Source organism: Rhinopithecus bieti, unplaced genomic scaffold, assembly GCF_001698545.2.
Source record: "Rhinopithecus bieti isolate Rb0 unplaced genomic scaffold, ASM169854v2 scaffold_26424, whole genome shotgun sequence".
In the NCBI taxonomy this organism is placed as follows: domain Eukaryota; kingdom Metazoa; phylum Chordata; class Mammalia; order Primates; family Cercopithecidae; genus Rhinopithecus; species Rhinopithecus bieti.
This window is the reverse complement of record NW_016811744.1, coordinates 88,420-111,493: the sequence shown is the minus strand read 5'-3', so window position 1 is coordinate 111,493 and position 23,074 is coordinate 88,420. Positions and strand designations below refer to the sequence as shown.

General features: G+C 41.2%; 1 protein-coding gene across 6 annotated transcripts in view; it reads right to left on the bottom strand.

Moving 5' to 3' along the window:
- The window catches only part of HECW1 (HECT, C2 and WW domain containing E3 ubiquitin protein ligase 1), a 172,902-nt gene that overhangs the window by 75,671 nt on the left and 74,157 nt on the right, over positions 1-23,074 (bottom strand). For all 6 annotated transcript variants that reach the window (XM_017894935.1, XM_017894936.1, XM_017894938.1 and 3 more), the window contains 3 exons: positions 22,534-22,655; positions 19,943-20,128; positions 9,240-9,374 (listed from right to left, as the gene is read on the bottom strand). In XM_017894935.1, coding sequence (XP_017750424.1) covers positions 9,240-9,374; positions 19,943-20,128; positions 22,534-22,655 — 443 coding nt within the window. The remainder of the gene's footprint in view (positions 1-9,239; positions 9,375-19,942; positions 20,129-22,533; positions 22,656-23,074) is intronic.

The following is a 23,074-nucleotide window of genomic DNA, read 5'->3' as shown; positions in this document are numbered from 1 at the left end:
TTTCTCTCCTGGTCCTTTGCCCATGGCTACTTGAAGGACAAGGGAATAGATTCTGTGCCATTTTGGTGGACTTCTCACTTTGATGTCATTAGCTCTCAGCTCTGCTCAGCTGGCAAAGCCAGATACCAGGGTTTAGAAGGTGGTATTTCTGGAGCAGCACATTCCAGTCTCAAATGTTTACAAAGCAAAAGATGAAAGAAAAGTTTGCTGATCAATAAACTATGCAGTATTGAATCCTCATACTTCTCTTTTTTCTCCAAATAAATAAATACATAAAGGCTTTCTGGGACTGAAATGATAAGCCTCTTTTTCTTGGAGGGAATCATGTCACTTTGCCTTCATGTGTATTTAAAATATTATTGACCTTGTAAAGACAGGAGTCTCAGAGACCCACCAGCTGAAGGTTATCTAAGTGATAAATTACAGAGTGAAACTGGGGAAACAGCCAGATCTGCTCGCTGAGCTCAGGAAGGCTTGGCTGTGCACTGAGCTCAGGAGACATTTGTTGTCTTGCCCTGAGTGAAAGTGTCTAACTGTCAGGGCATCACCCAGAAATGAATAAGGCATTGAAACAGAAAGAGGCTCACTTCTATTCCTGGCCCTCACAGGAAATTCATTAATGGCGCCTACTTCTGAGGTCACCCACTCACGGGTAAAACTAAGCCAGATTGAAAAACTTCAGAAACCAGCTGCAGTCCAGCTAGCCCAAAGGCAGATGACTGACTGACGAACATTCTTCAGGCTTAATACGAGTGTGATAGAGGAAATAACACAGTGGGAGATAGGGCTTGTTGCGTCCCTGAGCCACAGAAATGTCTGCAAAGGGTTGGTTGGTACTGGATGGCTCATAGACCAGAGCCTGGAGGACAGGAGGGTTGGATAGAAACGCTCTTCTCCAACAAGGGGCCCAGGAATGGACAGCGATGAAGACAGTTTCAGGCAGGACTGGAGGAAATTCTGAGGGTCTAAGTTTGAACTAGGATTTAGTATGTGATACGATCCTTGAAGCCCGGCAGTGGTACTAAACAATCCATCCTGAGGGACGTCTGACAGCAACTGAGTGACTGATTTGAATCTCACTGCAAACATGATGTCAACATGGCTTTTTTTCTTTCTTTCTTTATTTCTTTTTGAGATGAAGTCTCGCTCTGTTGCCTAGGCTGGAGTGCAGTGGTATGATCGTGGCTCACTGCAACCTCTGCCTCCCGGGTTCAAGTGATTCTCATGCCTCAGCCTCCTGAGTAGTTGGGATTACAGGTGTGTACCACCATGCCCAGCTAATTTTTCTATTTTTGGTAGAGATGGGGTTTTGCTATGTTGGCCAGGCTGGTTTCGAACTCCTGACCTCAGGTGATCTGCCCGCCTTGGCCTCCCTCGGGGGTGTGTATGCGTGTGTGGGCACATGTGGTAAGGGGCAAGCGAGGGGAGAGACAGCCCCTGGTGGCCTGCCTCTCCCCAGACATGCTGTGACAACTCTTCCATAATTGGGTAAAACCCAGTTTGTGGTAGGGACTACTTTTAGGATTTCTTTTTCTTTTGATATTGATAGCTTTCATCATAATTGTAAATGTGAAAACTTCAAACATTTAGCTCTCCAGACAAAACAAAATAGATATCCTCAGAAAATAGTTTTCAGCAACTGGTAAACAAGCTGCTCTCCAGCGCTGCAGTTTGGGAATGTACCCTTGTCGGTTTCCTTAAAGCTGTGATTGAAAATTGTATGTTTTAGACTGAATTTGGGTTAATAATCAGCTAACCCTCTCTCTGCAAACACTGGAGACTTGATGATAAAAAAAAATGTAGCAAGTTCACAGGAAGGGCTCAAAGGACGAATTTACATTCATCTCTAGATTCCTTCTCTGTTCTGAAAACGGATCATTAACAAAGTTGTCAGAATTATCTGAAGGAAACAAAAGAGAGGTATTTGAATTGTTCAATATTTTTATAATTAAAAGCAGGCAATATACATCATGTTCAAGAAAGGCTTGTGTTAAATGATGGTAGATCCATGTGATAAAATATTACAGAAAAATGTTAATGGTGTGGAAATTGTCTACGAGGCACTAGGACATAGAACCATAGACAACACGATCTAATATCTTTATGTTTATGGGTACCAGTGTCTCCAGATGGGGAATTATGCTTTTCCATCTGTGTCTGTATTCTGCATTCATTACTTATTGTTCATACAGCAATGTGCCGCATAGCGATGTTTCAGTCAACAATGGATGCATAGGCAATGGTGTTCCCATAAGCTTATAATAGAGCTGAAAAAGTCCTATCACCTGGTCATGTCATAGCTGTCATAACATCATGGTATAATTGCTTTTAAAAAAATAAATTTAGACCAGGCACGGTGGCTCACGCCTGTAATCCCAGCACTTTGGGAGGCTAAGGCAGGTGGATCACGAGGTCAGGAGTTCGAAACCAGCCTGGCCAACATGGTGAAACCCCGTCTCTACTAAAGATACAAAAAATTAGCCAGGTGTAGTGGTGCATGCCTGTAGCCTCAGCTACTCAGGAGGCTGAGGCAGGAGAATCACTTGAACCCAGGAGGAGGAGGTTGCAGTGAGCCGAGATCATGCCATTGCACTCCAGCCTGGGAGACAAGGTGAGATTCCATCTCAAAAAAAAAGAAAAAAAAATTGAATCAACCCAAATGCCCATCAGTGATGAACTGGATAAAGAAAATGTGGCACATATACACCATGGAATACTATGCAGCCATAATAAAGGATGAGTTCATGTCCTTTGCAGGGACATGGATAAAACTGGAAACCATCATTCTCAGCAAACTAACACAAGAAGAGAAAACTAAACACCGCATGTTCTCACTCATGAGTGGGAGTTGAACAATGAGAACACATGGACATAGGGAGGGGAACATCACACACAGGGGCCTGTAGTGGGGTTGGCGGGGCGGGGGGGCGGGGAAGGAGAGCATTAGGAGAAATGCCTAATGTAAATGACGAGTTAATGGATGCAGCAAACCAACATGGCACATGTATACCTATGTAACAAACCTGCACATTGTGCACATGTACCCCACAACTTAATGTATAATAATAAAAAAAAATTTAGCGTAGCCTAAGTGCACAGTATTTATATTCTACAGTAGTGTACACTAATGCCCTAGGCCTCACCATCACTCACTCACTGACTCTCCCAGAGCAACTTCCAGTCCTTCAAACTCCATTCACTGTAAGTGTCCTATACGGGTATGCTATTTTTAAAATCTTTATACTGTATTTTTACTTTACCTTTTCTGTGTTTAGATATGTTTAGAGGCACAAATACCATTGTGTTACAACTGCCTACAGGATTCTGTACAGTTAATATGCTGCACAGGTTTGCAGCCTGGGAGCCATAGGCCATACCATATAGCCTAGGTGTGTGGTAGGCTGTACCATCTAGGTTTGTGTAAGTATACTCTAGGATGTCCACAATGACAAGATTGCCTAACAACAACATTCTCAGAATGTATCCCTGCTGTTAAGTGATGTATGACTGTAATTAAAAAGTTCATGTTCAAAGTTGTCTGAATTTTACAAACTTCCAGCCAAACCTGTGACCAAGTGCAGGTTATATTGAACCAAGAGGAAAATGACCGATTTTAAGAAGCAATGCAGTGATTACTCTCCCCAAAAGCAAGCTTCCTGAATGAAGGTTCCTGCATGTCACCAGAGCCAATGAAATGACTTTTGCCATCAAAGAAGCTCGCTGCAAAGAATGACTAAGAGTGACTTCTGCTTCTAAAGTGAGACGCAGGTTTCTCTTCCCTGTTAGACTCTTGCCCTTTCCTGAGGCAGTCACTGTCAAGCTTTTTTTTGGGTGTGTACCTTCCAGAAATTTTCTATGACTAACAATTTTCTAACCTGACCAAGATAAGATGGCAAAATAAATGAAAAGTATGTGCTCTGCTTATCCTTCCTTATTGATGTCAACTTATATTAGGAATTGCAGTGTAAACAAGGCAAATGTGTTACCCTTTTGTGATTTCTTTGCTAAGATGGGATCCAGTATTCACAGCACTCCACTTATCTGTGACCTATTCTGGTCACACATTCTGAGGAGAGGTAAGTCCTACTTTGCTGATGCTTGAATATATTGCAGACAGATGTGCCTCCGCATTAAAATGCAAGTCAAAGTGTCAAATAACGATCTTTTTATGTATAAATCCTCTATTTATAATAACTGCTTTCAGGAATCTGTCTGAAAATTTTCCAGGTGAGGTAAAGGAGAATCCAAAAGATTTTTACCAATGTTTCTATTAATAATCTGCCATTGGGGTTTGGAGAAAAACATTTTACCATTTAGGATCCTTAATAGAGAAACTCACTTTAATTTTGTCCTTACATGCAATTTATAAAAAATCAACTGCTCAATAACACTCAAGAGAATGGCTTATGTAGGTGAACAGAAAATACCCGCACTTGTAAGTTGTAGTCTAAGAAATATCTATAGCTTAATTCCCTGTTGCCTGTGATATAGGACACAGAAAAACAATGGATTGTGGAAATAACCCACTGATGATTCCTGAGTGTCATATTTCCATCTGTTGAACTGTCATATCTAATCAGATATCCTGCTATTTTTCACACACATTATCAACTTGCCTAAAGACAAACCTGCCATCCTCCCTTCCTGCCTTTCCTGTTCCTCTTAGCTCTGTGCTGTTAATGGGACTCATAGTTACGCGGTCCTGAAGACGTGGAATCAAGCCCCACAGACTCTGAGAATCACAGAGCTGGAACACACGTTAGTGGTCACCCATTTGCAGAGGAAGCTGGGGTCGCTAGCAGGGGAGGAATGAACATAGATTGATACCCAGCTCTTCTGTGGACATGCTGGAGCTGGAATGCCTGTCTGCAGACTCAAGTCCTAGTGACTTTTTCCTCCACACCTCCTGACTTTCTTGAGGCTTCTCCCCATGGGCTGCCCTTTGTTTTCTCTCTTTGTCACCTCAACGCGGCCTCATCCCCTTCCATCTGCTTGTGGCAGTGGTCTCCAGCAGGCCTCTCTCGAATCCCTCTTTGCCACAGCCCTTCCTGTTCTTGGCTTTCATAGTCTTCTTTTAAAAATATAAGTTTGTGGCCGGGCGTGGTGGCTCACGTCTGTAATCCCAGCACTTTGGGAGGCTGAGGCAGGCAGATCACTTGAGGTCAAGAGTTCAAGACCAGCTTGGCCAACATAGTGAAACCCCGTTTCCACTGAAAATACAAAAATTAGCCAGGTATGGTGGTGCATGCCTGTAATCCCAACTACTTGGGAGGCTGAGGCAGGAGAATCACTTGAACCCAGGAGGCAGAGGTTGCAGTGAGCCGAGATTGTGCCACTGCACTCCAGCCTGGGTGACAGAGCGAGACTCTATCTCAACAACAACAACAACAAAAAAATGAGTTTGCATGGATGGCTGTTGGGAAACCTGAGCTGTGGTCCTGAACTCCCTGTGTGAAGTGAGCTCTTGGCATTTCAGTTTACTAGACTGTAAAACAATGGTTCTTCACTGGGGAAATACTACCATCTAGGGGTGTGTGGAAATGCTGGGGGGCTGTTCTGTTTTGTTTTGTCATAATGACTAGGGAAGTGGGGGCACTCCTGACATTCAATGGATGGGGTCAGGAAAAAAACGTCCTGCCATGTAATGGGACGATTCCACACATCAGAGAATTGTCCTGCCCCAAATGCCAAGAGTCTTTCCTTATCTCTCAAAATGTGTTTTAGAGATTATTTTACCCTGAAACAATGGGTGATTCAATTACTTTCCTCAAATTCATTCAGGGGTCCCTTTAAAAAGTTCCAACTCTTCCATGCAGCACTAAAGTTTTCTGAAAACCAAGGCACAGCAAGTGGGGACCTGCTGCTCAGCTCAGACTGAACTAGTCGCTGTCTCTCTGTGAGCCTTTCTCAATCCGACCTCTGCACCTTTGCTTAGGCTGTGCTCTGTAAGGCTTCCTTTCCCCATCCTTTGTAGCTATTCTACCAGTTTTCAAGTTCTAGTCAGGTACCTTATTTTATTTGATTATTTGTTTTGTTTTGTTGAGACAGAGTCTTGCACTGTTGCCTAGGCTGGAGTGCAGTGGTGTGAACACATTTTGCTTCAGCCTCTACCTCCCAGGCTCAAGCCATCCTCCCACTTCAGCCTCCCAAGTAGCTAGGACCACAGGCGCAAGCCACCACACCAGACTAATTTTTAAATTTTTTGTAGAGAAAGGGTCTCGCCATGCTGATCAGGCTGGTCACAAACTCCTAGGCTCAAGCGATTCTCCCATCTCAGCTTCCCAAAGTGTTTGCATTACAGGCATGCCAGGTACCTTATTTTAAAAGATACTTTTCTTTGGTTTCTTTTGAACTTTTGTGGCACTTATCCTAACATCTCTCTTGCCACTCAACCATATTCTGATTTCTCTTGTTACTTAACTCTGTATTTTGGCCTGGCTTCAAAATGGAATACAAACTTCTCCAAGGCAGGGATTGTCTCATACTTTGCATTCCACAGTGCTCATAGCAAGCCAAGCATGAAATCAATTTTCACTGAGCCAAATCACATCACAGCAAATGCAGTCAACATTTCCTACCACCCACTCCCCTCTATTTTGATACCAGAGTCCCTCTGTCTCCTTGTCCCTAGGCTGAGGGCTCTTGCAGTGGGAGGAACCACATATTTATTTTCTTAGAGGCTGAGTCTTTGTTTTCTCTGGTGCACTGCCTCTGGATCAGATACCCTCTGCCTCTTGGCTTCTCTCTCTGTTGCTTTTTTTAGTGTCCCCTTGTGTCAGTCAAAAGCTACCAGAAGAGAGAGGATGGGCACAGGGATGGATGAGGTTTGGAAATGTGACGAACAGTCAGGGTGGATGCATTAGGAAGCAGACAGATGGCTATTGCACAGCAACGCCCTTTCGTCGTATGTGTTAGAGTCTTCCAGCTAGTTATTTATTTATTTATTTATTTTGAGACGGAGTCTCGCTCTGTCGCCTAGGCTGGAGTGCAGTGGCGCTCTCTCAGCTCACTGTAAGCTCCACCTCCCGGGTTCACGCCATTCTCCTGCCTCAGCCTCCTGAGTAGCTGGGACTACAGGCGCCCGCCACCATGCTAGGCTAATTTTTTGTATTTTTTTTAGTAGAGACAGGGTTTCACCGTGTTAGCTAGGATGATCTGGATCTCCTGACCTCGTGATCTGCCCACCTCGGCCTCCCAAAGTGCTGGGATTACAGGTGTGAGCCACTGCGCCCGGCCCCAGCTAGATCGTAACTGATACAGATGGCACTTTGCCATACATGTTATGGCAAATGATATTAATGATTTAAATGATATTAAATTCACTCTATTCGGGCTTTTCAATCCCATCAAACACATGTTTTAAAACAGGTAATGCAAGTGGTGTCCATGGTTTCAGTCTTGTTATTTCAGTTAGAAAGGTTTTAAATATTTACATTTCAGATTAATTTCTTGTCATTGTAAGAGATCTGTATTTTAGGGAATTCATCTTGCACAACTGAAGTTTTTGTTTTATTGGCAGTGAATCTGTCTGCAGTACTCAGCTACTTTATCACATGTAGTCACCCTATGTGGATACTGAAATTCTCTTAATGAGATTAAAGAGCTTGAACGTTTTAAGTAAATTTAAATGGTATATTCAAATTCATGAAGAATTTTGAATTTATTCCCTATAATCTCAAGACAATCCACCTTGTAGTTTGTGGAGTGTTACAGGAATGCCACCAGGGAGAGAGACTATGCATGTTGAACTGGGAAGCTGGGGCATTGCTTTCTGTAGTCTGTGAACACATCTGCATCTAGCAAATCCTGACACTCATGTAATGCTCAGGGATGTGTAGTACTCCCTCTCTGCCTGGTCACATACACCTTATGCATATGAAGAAAGAAAGATTTAGCATGCTTTCAGCAGTCTCCTGAAACAATGATACTTCAGACGACTCCATGAAAACAAAATTCATTTTATCACACTGGCATTAAGCCATGAGTGCCACTGGTTGGAAACAGTTATGTTTCTCAGAGTATACTGAGGACTCCTTCTGAAAAAGTGGTAAATAACTAGTGCCGATACATCAACAATAGGCTCTTCCCTTGAGACTTATGTTTGCTATCTGGAGGAGGTGGCTGCAGGGTGAATTGTTATCTTCTCAGTTTCTCTGGAGAGAAACTCCCTGGTTCTCCCTGGAATGACTCACTGTGGGATATAAGTATCTCTCTCTTTCTCTCTACATATATATATATACACACACACACACCCACCACACACATGCACACACACACACACACACACACACTCACTCACCTACATACACATCTATTCCTTTCCTTCCTACACCATGTTTTTCATTTTTTAACCTGATTATAATCCAATTCTAAAAGCTGTTTTATGCAAAGTAGTTCTCAGAGACCACATCTCTTGAGATCCTGGTGGTTTCCACAAAAAGAAGGCACAGATACTTGGGAAATGTCAGTTAGGACTTAAAAAGAGATTTGCTCATGATATTGTCAGGAACTGATCAGGAGCAAACAAAGAGCTATGTTTTGAGTTTTGGCTCAAGAAAGAAGGACAGGAAGAGTATGGGATATAGATACTAATTCAGAAAAGCAATGAAGTGATGCTCAGCCCTTCATGGTAGCCACAAAGTGCTGCCAAGGAAAGAGCACATGGTAGAGTGGGAGTCCAGTAGGAATAGAGCACCACTTCCTGTGGCCTGGTTAATTTCCCCTAGTTTCTAGTCCATGGATACATTATGGAAGTATTTTCTAGGATGTTATGGAGAGGTAGAAGTTTAAAGTTAGACATAACATAGCAGTTCCATGTATTCACACGTGACAGGCCTCAGGAGGCACAGCTCCAGCTATAAGTGTAGGGATCTCCCGACATTGCATTTTCAATTTTCTTTCAACTAGACAGGTTTTCAGTAGTGGTGATTGTGTGGGAAAAAAGGCAAGGCAGAAAAGGTAACTGAAGACAGTTACCTCTTACCGAGTAGCTGGGACTACAGGCGCCCGCCACCACGCTCGGCTAATTTTTTGTATTTTTTTAGTAGAGATGGGGTGAAGGTCTGGGGTGTTAAGTGGGCGTCCCGGTCATCATTCTTCTACAGAGCAGGGTGCATATGGCTTAGTCTCTTCCAGCGCAGGCAACCCTAGATCCTAGCCACTAAAGAATTGTTCTGCCCCCATGGAAGAGGCAGAGACTGTGACCAGAGAACAGTAGGGTGGGGTGTAGGGAGGGTTACCTCTCCAGCGCTGTAACTTCGGAGCCTCTGGAGGTGCTGTCGGTGAGTTAGATGATTGGGAAGACGACCGTTCTGAAGAGGGATTCGGGGGTCAATGAAAGTGGTAGCTCGACTGTTGTGGTCCACGAAAAAAGACTGCAAACAGACCAGTGAAAAAAGCACCATGTGTGAGAAAAGGCCAAAATGGAGTCAGTAATATACAGGAGTGCTACAGGGCCCAGGCCTCAGATTATTTCTGCCCAGCCTCCCCTACCCCCTACTTCCTTTTTTAATCTACTCAAAACTCATCTATCTAGTTCAGGCTAAAGGAGGCTGCACAGCAGGAGGTGAGCCACCGGCAAGTGAGCATTATTACCACCTGAGCTCCACCTCCTGTCAGATCAGCGGTGCCATCAGATTCTCATAGGAGCGCAAACCCCATTGTGAACTGCGCATGTGTGGGATTTAGGTTGCACACTCCTTATGAGAATCCAATGCCTGATGATCTGTCACCATCTCTCATTACCCCCAGATGGCAGCATCTAATCACAGAAAAACCAGCTCAGGGCTCCTACTGATTGTACATTACGGTGAGCTATAGGATTATTTCATTATATGTTGTTATGTAATAATAATACAAATAAAATGATAATAAATGTAACATGCTTGAGTCTTCCTAAAACTATCCCCTACCCTCCCATCCATGGAAAAATTGTCTTCCACAAAACTGGTCCCTGGTGTCAAAAAGGTTGGAGACCACTGATCTAGATGGGGAACAGGACACTGTGCCTGTTTGCTCAGTAGCTGAATGAAGCCGTATCAGTCATAGATAAGCACTCTACATGGTTCATGGAGTTTCTAAGTAGTGATTATAATACTTTATTCAACATGACAAATGACAGCAATAGAGTCTTTACTGGGTTAAGATAATACTAGTAATTAATTTGTAGAGTATTTTATTTCCATTTAAGATAAATGTTCTTTTTTATTACAGAATGTGTATATTTTCACTGAGAAAAAACTTTAAAAGATAAAAAAGTAGAAAGAAGATAATAAAATCACCCCAAATATCAGCATCTAAAGATAATCACCAAAATATTTTTTTCTCCTCAGTTTTTTCTTTTCCATACATACAAATATATACATATTTTCTCCACATTTTTTCACTTTCTATTTTGTAAGTATTTTCCCTAAATTATTAAGTGTTCTTAACGAGAATGTTTAATGACTAGCATGATATTAAGTCTTGACTGGAGAGTATAGACAATGAATTTTAGGTACTCCTTAATGTTTAGCTTTGAGTTTTTTTTACTGTTTTAAAATAATGCTTCAATGAACACTTTTTTTTTTTTTTTTTTTTTTGAGACAGAGTTTCACTCTTGTTGCCTGTCACCCAGGCTGGAGTGCAGTGGCACGATCTAGGCTCACTGCAACCTCTGCCTCCTGGGTTCAAGTGATTCTCCTGCCTCAGCCTCCCGAGTAGCTGGGATTACAGGCGCACACCACCATGCCCAGCTAATTTTGTATTTTTAGTAGAGATGAGGTTTCTCCATGTTGGTCAGGCTCGTCTTGAACTCCTGACCTCAGATGATCTGCCTGCCTCATCCTCCCCAAAGTGCTGGGGTTACAGGCCACTGTGAGCCACTGTGCCTGGGCAAACACTCTTGAATATAAATCCTTGTGCCATGTCTGATTACTGTATATATTCCAATATACGGCAACATTGTTCTTTAAATTTAAAATTATCTCTCATAAAAAAGAAAGTTATTAGCTTTTTTTTTTCAACAAACCCTTTGTACTATAAGACAACTTTTTAATCACTCTCTTTTCAATGAACAGTAACATTTGGTGAAGTCATACCAGCTTTAAACGACCTCAATCAATGCTAGTTTTAGATATTTTTAGGTTAACCTGACAAAAGTAGTTAAATAAATTTTATACAGATTTAGAAATTATTCTTGGAAGGTGTAAGCTTATAATTTCAACTATTGGATGTCATTGTAAACAAGCAGTTTAAAGAGCTTTATAAAACTCATACAGGAAGTGGTTTATTGAGATAAAATATACCCCCCAGGAAAAGGTAAATAACAACACTTCTAATATCATGCGAATCAATATTTGTGACTTGCAGTAAAATTCCCCAAGACAGCAACCCACACAGATTCAAAAAGAGCTGTATGTTCAATTGGAACTGAAGATAATATACCCTTGAAAAATTGGTAGAGGACTAAAAAAATGACACTAGTGATGTAAAAAACACAAGGAAATGGAATGAGACTTAAATGGGAATGGGAAAAAACAAAATGCATCAACATGCATTTTAAACACACAAGTGTAAGCTAAACTAATAAATATTAAAAATAGACTTTTCATTATTCAAATACATGCTGAGATGTTTATAAATTAAATTAAATAGGTTCCTTATATTTGTGTATCTGTGGCAATTCTTTGGTATGCATTTCTAAAAGTTGAATTAATTACTTGGTTAAAGTTAGAAAAATATTTATGATTATTGATCCATACTAATAAACTATCTTCACAGCAGTTGTTCAGATTTATCATGTTACCATTAGTTCATGAATCTTCCTCTTTATAATTCTCTCACAAATACTAATTTTGAAAGAACTCTTAGAAATGTTACATGGTAAATAATGATGAATTACAATTTCCCAGGGAATTTACAAAAGAAAAACATTTTCTTATAGGCTAATTAGTCAATTCCTTCCTTAGTGTATTGCCTGCGATGTCTGTTCCCTTTTTTGTTATTGTTGTTGGGATGTTAAAGTTTTCTTATTTATTATCCATGTGCTAAGTTATACATCTGCTTTCAAATTTGCTTTTGATTTTTGTTTGCTTTATTTTCTAATACACTGAATTTTTAATATTCCTATGTATTCAAATCTCTCAATCATTTCTCTCCAGGGGTCAGTTAAGTGTTTAACTATATTTTTCTAGCTTTAGGTGAGTTAATCGTTAACACTAAATCTTTCACCTTTCTGAAACTTATTTTGGTATAATATTAAGTTATAGTTTGATATTTTTTATCAGAGAGCTCATTTTTCCAAATCATTCATTTCCTATTGTTTTATTATAAATACATTTCTTATAAATACTACTGTCTGTTTCAGGATATTTTATTTGTTCCAATGGTCTGAGGCTTTTCACTGGTACCGCACTATTCCAATTATTAACGTCTGTAGGGCAAGTTTCCCCTTTCTTTTCCAAGATTTTCTTACATATTCTTGTCTGTTTGCTTTCATTTTTCCAGAGGAACTAATACAAATTTTATTAAGTTCCAAAAATAGTTCTATCAGGATTTTGTTTAGAATCACTTTGAGACTGCAAATGATTTTGGAGAGAATTCATTCCTTGTGAGAGTTTGTGTAACCATTTCCCATTTCTGAACATGTCTATTAAAGAATTTTCTTCTTAGTACAGTTTTGTAGTTGTTTTACTGAAAGACACATCTTTCTGGTTAAGATGATTTATAGGTATTTAATATTGTCTATTTAATATGCTATTCTGAGTGCATCTTTTCCTGTAATGTTTTATAACCCTTCATTGTTGGTACTCAGGAAAGTTATTATTTGTGTATTTACTTTCTGTCTGCTCATCACATTAAATGCTTCCATCAAATAAACGACTCTTTTAAGTATATCCTCTTTGATTTTTAATTGCAAATCATGTTAATTTTGTCTCCTTCTTTAGGAGGACTCCATTTTTACCTCCTGTTTTGTAATATTGGTGAATACTTCTAGAACAACATTAAGTAAGTGGTGGTTGAAATCTTTTCTTATTCTTGATTTTTAAGGGAAAATTACTAGGCCCAATTGTACAATAAGATGTCCACTGTTTTAAAGGAGGCTTTATTAGGTCATGAAAACCTATTTACATTCTTAGTTGACCCAGGGTATTTGTTTTTAAAATATAAATGTGTATTCATCACACCTGTAATCCCAGCACTTTGGGAGGCCAAAGCAGGTGGATCTCTTGAACTTGGAAGCTTGAGACTAGCCTGGGCAACATGGCAAAAACCTGTCTCTACCAAAAATATACAAAAAATATACCAAAAAAAGCTAGGCGTAGTGGTGTGCATCTGTGGTCCCAGCTACTCGGGAGACTGAGGTGGGAAGATTGCTGGAGCACAGGAAGTTGAGGCTGCAGTGAGCTGTGATCATGCCACTGCACTTCAGCCTAGGTGACAGAGCGAGACCCAGTCTCACTAAATAAATACATAAATAAATAATTTTTATCAAGTAATTTTTAAAAACATTTCCTAAAGTAATCAACTGAAATTCTCTAATGCTACTAAGTTTTTGAGTATTCCTTTCTATATTTTATTAAGTATTGTTCATATGTATTTTCAACATTTCTCAACGGTTTCTAAGTATTTATTTTATTTTAAATCCAAGAGTCATCTAAAACATTGCTTTTACTTTCCAGCTGGCAAAGATTTTGTTTTTATGATTGTGCTTAAATTTACCTACAATTCAGTTTTATTGCTTTATGACCATAGGATGTGACCTGATTATATTCTGCTTTTTTGTTTTCTTTGGAGTGTAGAATATCACCACTTACAAAAATAATCATGAAAAGAAGTTGTCAACTCTATTTTGGGGGGCCCTTTTTCTTTTTTGTTGTTGTGGCAAAATATATGTAAAACGATAATCATTTTTAAGTGTACAGTTCAGTGGCATTAAGTATAATAAATTCTCACGATTGTGCAACCATAGGCACTCTCCTTCCCCAGCACTTTCTCACCTTCCCAAATTGAAACACTGTATCCACGAAACAATAACTCCTCATTTTCTACTCCTTCAAGCCCCTGGTAACCTCTGATCTACTTTCTATCTCTATAAGTTTGACTATTTTAGGTTCCTCATATGAGTGGAATCATATAACTCTTGTCCTTTTGTGTCTTGCTTATTTTACTCAGCATAATGTCTTCAAGGTTCATTCATGTTGTAGCGTGTGTCTGAATTTCATTTCTTTGTAAGGACAAACATTTCATTGCAGATATATACCACATTTTGTTTGTTCATTCACGTAAACTTTATTTCTAATAAAAGAATCAATATGTTTCATTCACATAAAGTTAAATTGTTTAAATCTCAAATTATTTTGTCTAATCTGTCAAACTGATGGATATAAAACACATTTTCCTACTACAACTGTATTTCTTTCATCTCCTTTCATTTCTCCTTGATTTTTCTTTATTTAGTATAATATGTTATTATTTGGCTCACAAGGTACATGATTATTATATCTTTATCTTAATTGTGCCATTGATTAATATGAAATATTTCTTTGACCCCCATTTAAGGATTATGGTTGAAACTCTCCTTTATATTATATTAATACTGCACCACTGGTTTTTCTGTTATTGTCTTCACACTACATTAATATTTATTCTTTTATTTCTAAACTTTCTAAATCACCTCTTAGGTATGTCTTTTTGTAAACTGGATCTGTTTGTTACCAAAGCTGAAAGTGTTTTCCTTTTGGTACATAAGTTTATCATGTTTCCACCTATTGCCATAACTGTTATGCTTGGCTTTACTTACTTTTTTACTTTACTTACTTGTTATCTTACTTTTATTGTTTCCATCTTCTTTGCAGTTTTTTGTGTTTTGTCATACAAACTCTATTTTGTTTGATTTTATCTTTTGAAGGAATTTGGAAGAGAAAAATTCTATTTTAAATGGTACAAACAGTTGCCTTTTAAGCTTGTCAAATTACTATATTTAGCCTTTGTTTTTTAAGTGATCCAGTTTTATTGTCCTTGAGCCCAACTAGTAACTCAGCATAACCTTCCTTCCCCTGCTCATCTTCCCACTTCGCACTTTCTTACCTTTTTTTTTTTTATTCCAGTCTGGTGATATTGATCCAGACTGTTACTATACAACTATTCCATTTGTATTGTACAGCTTTTCACATATTTTATTTAGACTTTTCCAATATGTTTTAAAGCATTTTAACAACAATTACTTTTATTTATAGGTATGTATTTGATTGATTTAAATACTCACCACTGGTCCTTTATATACCATCATTTTTTCACTATTAATGTCGTGCTTTGATTTGTTAGTGATCCATCTGGAGAATGACTTTTGGTGCTTCATCAGCGTCTTAGTGTGTTTGTGTCACTATACAGGAATACCTGAGACCAGGAAATTTCTAAAGAAAAAAGGTTTATTTGGCTCATGATCCTGCTGATTGGAAGACTGGGCGTCTGGTGAAAGCCCCAGGCTGCTTCCTTCCACTCACAGTGTAGGGTGAAGGGGACCATGTGCAGAGATCCCAAGGAAGCCAGAGAGAGTGCGGGTAGGGAGTGGGTGCCAGGCTGTTTTTAACAACCAGCTCTAGAGGGAACTAATAAGCAAGAACTCACTCATTGCTGCAAGGATGGCACCAGTCCTTCCTGAAGGATCTGTCCCTATGACCCAAACACCTTCCACTAGGCCCCACCTCCAACACTGCCACAGTGGGGATTAAATTCTGGTGTGAGATTTAAGGGGTCAAATAAATCATATCCAAACTATCAAACCGTAACAATCAGGATGGGTAAAAGAGTAGGGTAAGCTCTGATTTTGCACATGAGGTTGTTTTTCTGTTTTCACCCATGAATGACAATCATTGTCTGTATTTAGGACTACTGGACTGCAATCTTTTCTCATCAATATCTTGGAGTCATTGCTCTGTGGATTTCTCTAGTTTCATTTTTAGGATGGGAAATTTGAAGCTTGTCTGAGTTTTATTCTTTTGTAGGTAACTTTTATATTATCATGGCTGTATATTGATAAGATTTTTAAAGAATTCCTATTTAAAGACATTCCAGAACATGTGTAGATATATAATGTATTTTAATTACCTTTACTGTAATTCAGTGAGCCCAATGAATCTGCTCACCTAAATAATTTATTTTAAATCAGCAACGTTTTAATTTTAATATTGAATATAATTAACACTAATATTTAATTATTCCTGCTGTACCTAGTATTCTGGTTTCTTCCCTCAGGTAACTGTGTAAGTCATTGGTGCAACAAAGATTTATTGAGTGCCAACTATATACTAGGCATTATTCTTGGCCCTTGATATTTTATCAGTGAGCAAAACAAAGATTTCTATTCTCAAAAAGCTTAAAATCCTGCCACAAGAAACAGACAATAAGCAATAAACCTAATAAATGTGTAAGTGACATGGGGGAGCATATGGTCTAGGGGTCAGGGAAGGTTGTGGCATTAACTTGAATGGTTAGGATAAGCATAGAGAAGATAAGGTTTTTCTTTTTTCAGTTTTGCATTTTTTTTTTTTTTTTTTTTTTTTTACCGTCTCCTCCACTGATTGAAATCTGGTCCCTTCCTTCTGCTTTAGGGGCTGTTTCCATGTTCATACGCCATATCGGTGATGACATTTCACACAGCATCAGTGCTGCTCTGTTTTATCCCTATGCTATTATTTTTACCTTTTGCTTTTCCCTGCAATCTTAAAACAGCTATTTTCAGACTACCTATGTCTGTTTCCTCTCAGCTTGTTTTCTGTTTGTGGCTTTTTCCTCTTGGTTAATAACAGAAGTCATGTGCTCCTGTGCCATTTCATGGAAGATGAATAGATGTCTTTTAAACAGTTCTAATTTCCAAAGAAAATTATACTTTCTGAGAAAGAATATGCTTTCTGAAAAAAGAGACATGCTTTTTGTCAGACCAAGATTCTGTTTGCTTCTTGCAGTAGTGTCTCTTCCTAGGCCCCTTCTCATTTTATTTATTCATTCCTTAGCAGAAGCTGCCTTGGTCTCATGTCTGCTACAAGATAGGACCCATGGGGCCCACCGCCCTACCTCTCTGATGGTGACTGCCTCCCTCAGCTCGGACTTGGAATGAGGCGTAAGGCACACATGCAATCTCTATTAAATTGGGCAGAAGGCTCTGTCCTCCTTTCTCAGAATCTGAAGACGGCAGATGAGTCAGATGCCAGTGTGTTCTTTGCTCCAGTCCTCCTGAAGCAGCAGAGCTCTGAGCTCCTTGCCTCTGTCCCCTTTGTAGAGATGACTATGCATTCAAAGACACCAAACAGCTCTGCCCAGCCCTTCTACTTCCTATCAAGGTGGATAATAAAAGCAAAGGTTGCCATGTTTGAATTTGTAGATAAAGCAAGAAGCAGATTGTCCAGGGTGAGGGGCAAGGACCTGCTCTGGACAGCTATGAAGGTCCCGAAACCCAGCTCTGATAAGCCACTCCTTTACTTTCTGTTCTGGCTCAGGCTTCATTTTCTCACCCTAATGCATATCACCAAGTCCCCACATACAAATCATTGCCCCCCTCCCAACAGAGGCCATGTCCAATCAATGAGAAGGTCCCAGGAAGCAGATGCTGGCTACACTGGCTTTTCTACTACACAAGGCATGGCTTTTGCATAGTGAGCTATGGCCACCCCATTGTTCAGGGAGTTGTGTTCCTAACTCTCAGCCTCCTGTGCAGCATATCCTTTCCAAGGGTGAAACCTGTAAGACACAGTCCTAACATGTTTTTCTCAATCTATTCCCCTCATCAATGGGCTTTGGCAATGAGATATTCTTTTATTTCCCCCACTTAACAATTTTGATCTTGGATTATTTTGGGAGACATTAAGAGAAAGAATGGCAGATACTACTAATCTGTCACGATATTATCAATCATTCCTTCATGAACTTATTAACTTATTTATCTGGTTGTAAAATCATGAAGGCAACGTAGGCATTATTGTTGCTATTTTAAGGCTCAGAAAGGTGGAGTGACTTGCACAGGGTCATGTATTTAGACTGAGATGGACTGGTCCATGTATTTTTCCCATTACCCTCCTTTGTTCCTCTCTGATCACCCTATGGACTGTGGTAATACATTGCAAGTCTAAAGCTGCTTTCCCCAGCAATTCACTACATGGTATGTCTCTTAGACATTCTGTCACTATGAGTGTGTGTATGTGTGTGTGTTCAATTAATAAGAAATAGGTGAGACCATTTGTGTGTGTGTGTGTGTGCATGTGTGTGTAGGCACACAGCTAGTTGGTGTCATAACTGAAAGTCTTCTCATTTCAAATTCAGAATTTTTCTTTCTCATGTATGATATCTTCTTGCTAAAGAGAATTAGGGGGAAGAGCTCTTGCCAGAAATTCCCTCATATGCATTCCCAAATGGAACAAAATTCTCAGAGTGCATCTCCGCCTCTCTGCTTCCCTGCTGGTGTGCTGACCAGGGGATGTCACATTATCTGCATGTGTACCATGGAGAACCAGGGCTTATTGCATTGGGAAGCCTCCTTGTCATTCCGCTGGGCTCCCTGACATCCTTATCCTGTTACAAAAACTGCAGTCGTGGAAATTCAAGACTCAGCAAGCTGTTCACATTGGTGTGTGCTGTTTGCATGATGAACATGGTGGTGTCTTGGTGCATGTCTTGCATGTCTTGGTGTCCTGGTTAAGCAATAAATGTAAACGTGGCTACCCGAAACCCAGCTCTGATAAGCCACTCCTTTACTTTCTGTTCTGGCTCAGGCTTCATTTTCTCACCCTAATGCATATCACCAAGTCCCCACATACAAATCATTGCCCCCCTCCCAACAGAGGCCATGTCCAATCAATGAGAAGGTCCCAGGAAGCAGATGCTGGCTACACTGGCTTTTCTACTACACAAGGCATGCTCTTTCCCCTCCCCTAATTCATCCCTGGTTGCAGAGGAGCTGGTCCTAGAGATTCATTTTCTGAATGGACTTGTAATGAGTCCCCCATTCTTTCCCCACACACTCCAGAGAGTCCAGGTTCTGAGGCATGCTAAGGGGTTTGTAGGAGAGAGATGCAAGGCTTTGAGGGGACATTGATGCCAAATCAGCTCCCTTTGGGGAACATGGCTTTGCAGGCTCACATTCACAGAGGAAAGGACACGTCACAGACATGACTGCAGGCAAAGCTTCTGGTTCCTTGGATCAGAAAGAGGGAGGGGTTCTCTCTGGTAAAGTTCATAGAAGGTTACACAGGTTCAGTTCTAGTAAATTACTTGGCATGTCATTTGAATACATTGAGATGGTTGATGAAGATTAGGAAGAAACCTTCTTGTTTTCAGACTCAGCTGGTCTTCTAAAGCATGGCCAGAAAGGCCCGGTTTGGGTTAAGGTCACACAGAAGCAAACTGTAAGTCAGGGAAGATCACACGGGCCCAGCACACCCCACCCTGCTTGTTAGGCTGTTTTACAGAAAACTTAAGGTGTATTAGGGAAATCACAACAAATCCTCTAACAGTGTCACTGCATTTAACCAATGAGTTTATCCCCTGAGAGTTAGCTGTCTAAGGAGGCAAACAACCAAAAGTTCGCTGAACAGAATTCGGTTCCATGTTCCAAACCTAAATTTAAAAACATGTAGACAGTGGTTCTTAATTAGGTGTGACTTTGCCCCCCCTAGGGAACACATAGCAATGTCACAATGGTTGGCATCTAGTGGCGTGAGGGATAGGAATGCTGCTAATGTCCTGTAAGGCACAGGATATTCCCCTGGCCTGGCCCCCTTCTCCCCAAAGTAGTGCTGAGGTTGAGAAGCCCAGATGTGGATGGTCATCACCCTCTTTCCTGCTGGCAGCCGACAGCGCATCTCTCAGACATAACTCCACCCTATACCTTCCTCCTCACATCCTCGCTAATCTTCACCTTGGGGAAGGAGCCTGTTTGATGAAAACCCAGCATGTGAGTCACACTCACCTTTCCCTGCTGGTCCGTTTTGATCTCCCAGCCCCGGGGCAGTTCCAGCCGAGTGTCTGCGAACATGTTGATGAAATTCACCAAGTCCCGGTTGTGCTGGTAGCGTTCAAAATTGCGAGCATCCCGTCGGACTTTCAGAATCATGTGCTTTAAGCAGGTGCTACTGGTGAAGACTCGGTAGGCACTCTGAGACGGGTCAGGGCGATGGCGTAAGGAGTGGGGAATGAGGAAAAACACAGAGCAAGCACACCATGAGCACACTAACACTGCTAAGTATGATTGTGACACAGCGGTTTATTATGAGTGTGAGGTAGAGGCCTCAGAAAATGAGCTCTTGCTCAAGAAGTAAATGCCCAGGAATTTGAGACCAGCCTGGGCAACATAGCAAGACCCCATCTCCACAAAAAATTTTTAAAATTAGTGGGGCATGGTGGCATGTGCTTGTGGTCCCAGCTACTTGGGAGGCTGAGGTGGGAGGATCACCTGAGTCCGAGAACAGAGGCTGCAGTGAGCTATGATTGTGCTGTTGCCCTCCAGCCTGGACAACAGAGCAAGGCTTTGTCGCAAAAAAAAAAAAAGTAAACGTGCATTGAATCATGCCCCCTTGGCCCACATGGACAATCTGTGACACCGTTCCACCTGAGTGCTGCGGAGTACGGGACGCGGCCCACCACCCATCTGTGCGACTCCACACGGTTTTCTTGCTGTCTTAGTCATGTCTGGCTCTCCTTGGTCTCCCTCTACCCACCTGAACCTCACTCCTCTCTCTCCTCCATGGTCCCTTCTCTGACTGTTGAGGTCTGCCTTTGGTCCTCCTACCTGTCTAAAACGGGGAGCATTAATTTAGGGCCTCTGGGGATTGAAGTCTGGATGTGAGAGGTCTGTCATTTCTTTGAATCCTATGTAAAAACGTGTGTGTGTGTGTGTGTGTGTGTGTAGGGAGGTTGGGGGATGGGAAGAGATGAAGAAAGACATGACAGTGTGACAGTACACAGGGCTGGTGTGAGTGTCATGTCTTTCTTCATCTCTTCCCATCCTTCATCTCTTCATCTCTTCATCCTTCATCTCTTCACCGGCGGGGGCGCGGGTGAAAGGACAGACCACATGTAGACAGGGGGTTGGGCCAGTGGCTCCTACTGGCCCAGGGCCACCTGCACCCAGAGCTGGGGCATGGCCATGTGCCACGCGCTTTCTCCCTGTGGCCCCCACAACACTTCTGGGGAGCTGCTTGGGATCGAGCCACTGGGTATCCCACAGGCTTCTTAGAAATAACCTGCTAAAAACTGATATCCTCCTCTGCAGCCATGCCCTCCATCACCCAGTCAAACTCCAGCTCCAGCTCAGTGCGGTCACTGCCTCACCCAGGTGCCCAAAGCAGAAACTACGCTGTCTTTCTTGAGTTATCATCTTGCACCCACTCATGATCACGGTGGACCTAAGTGCTGCTGAGTCCGTGAGAAATGTCCTTGAATGGAGCCATTCCTTGCCACGTTCCCACCCCTTCCTTAGGTCACAGCCAGATAATCTCTCACTCAGTGGTTGAATCAGCCTGTGTCTTAACCTCCTCAGCTCAGTCTCTCTCCCTGACACTCTGCCAGAGAAAATGCATCATCAACCCCCCTGGTCAGGCAGCCTGAGTGCCACTGTTGACTCCTGTGACCTGCTGCAGTAGATCCAGGCTCCTTTACATGAATGCCCAGTCTCCAGCCCCTCCTTCTCTCTCCCTCCTGCCAGTCACTCACACTCACCACCTTGGACTTATCCCCCAGGCCTCCTCATGGGTGCATCCTTTCTACAGATGTCCCTCTGCCTGGACTTCTTCTTGTCCACTTTTGACCTTCAGGACTCAGTTCAGCCGCCTCCCCAAGAATGCTCCCTGGTGCCCCCAGAGCACTCTGTCCTCCCTCAGTTTGGCCTGGTCCTGTCACACTGGGCTGATCTTTTTCACATCATTGCTCCACAAAATGGGATCTCCTACTGTTTAGGTGTCACCTTAATCTGTCTTTGTGACTCCAGCACCTAGATCTGAGCCTGAACCGCAGAAAATGTTTGTTGAATGGAAAAATTAATGAATATAATGATATCATGCCATTGCTTTCTTGAAAATACCAAAAAAAGCAATGAAAAAACTACATATGTAAAATCATATTAAATTTAACTTCAGTGTGATATTTGAAAAAACCATATCAAAAAGAAACCCAGTTATTTACCTAGAAGAACTCTGCTTTAAAATTTTATCAGTGAAAATGATTTTATAAAATTATTAGGTTGAAGGGAATCTGGCCGATTCATAATCTTGCTCCTTTAAAATTTTAATAATAACAAAAACAAGTTTGCTTCCAAAGTACTTTCACTGACATTAACACATTTGAGCCTAACAAAAACCCAAAGAGGCAACAGCATTTCCAAATCCAGCCTTTGTCCTTTTTGGGAGACTCACAGATAGTCAAAAGAGTGGACTGAGCTGTCTTCTTTGTTTTTTCTTGCTTACGTTAAAATTCTACCCTTTTAGATCTATCAGATGACTTTACAAAGCTGTGTTTTGGGTCTTGCCAAGCCAGGCCACTCCCTCCGCATTTTAGGGCACTCACATAATTGGCATGCAGCACAGTGAAGAACTCGGGGTTGGTGATGAACTTGACCGCTGGGGACTGCAGCAGCAAGGTGATTTTTTGTGAGTTAACCGGAGAAAGTGACCCTTCTCTCCTTAGATCTGGAAAAAATGAAGTTGGGAAAAACGCATTTCAACCTCTGTACTTCGCTCCTGATGGCAGCAGCACCCAAGCCTTCACCCACACAGCAGACTGTTGGATTTAGGCCAAGTGTCATTACTTTACACATGTCAGTTAAGAATCATCATTTCCTAGCAGTGTTTCTGCATAACTTCAGTAAGGCTCAAGTCCTCCAACATCTCTTCCCTTTTATCACAATGATTTTCTTTTTCCTTCCCCTTCTTTCCTTCCTCCCTTCCTTCCTCCTTTCCTTCCTTCCCTCCCTTTCTTTTTTTCTCTTTCTTTCCTTCCTTCCTTTCTTTCTTCCTTCCTTCCTTCCTTCCTTCCTTCCTTCCTTTCTTTCTTTCTTTCTTTCTTTCTTTCTTTCTTTCTTTCTTTCTTTCTTTCTTTCTTTCTTTCT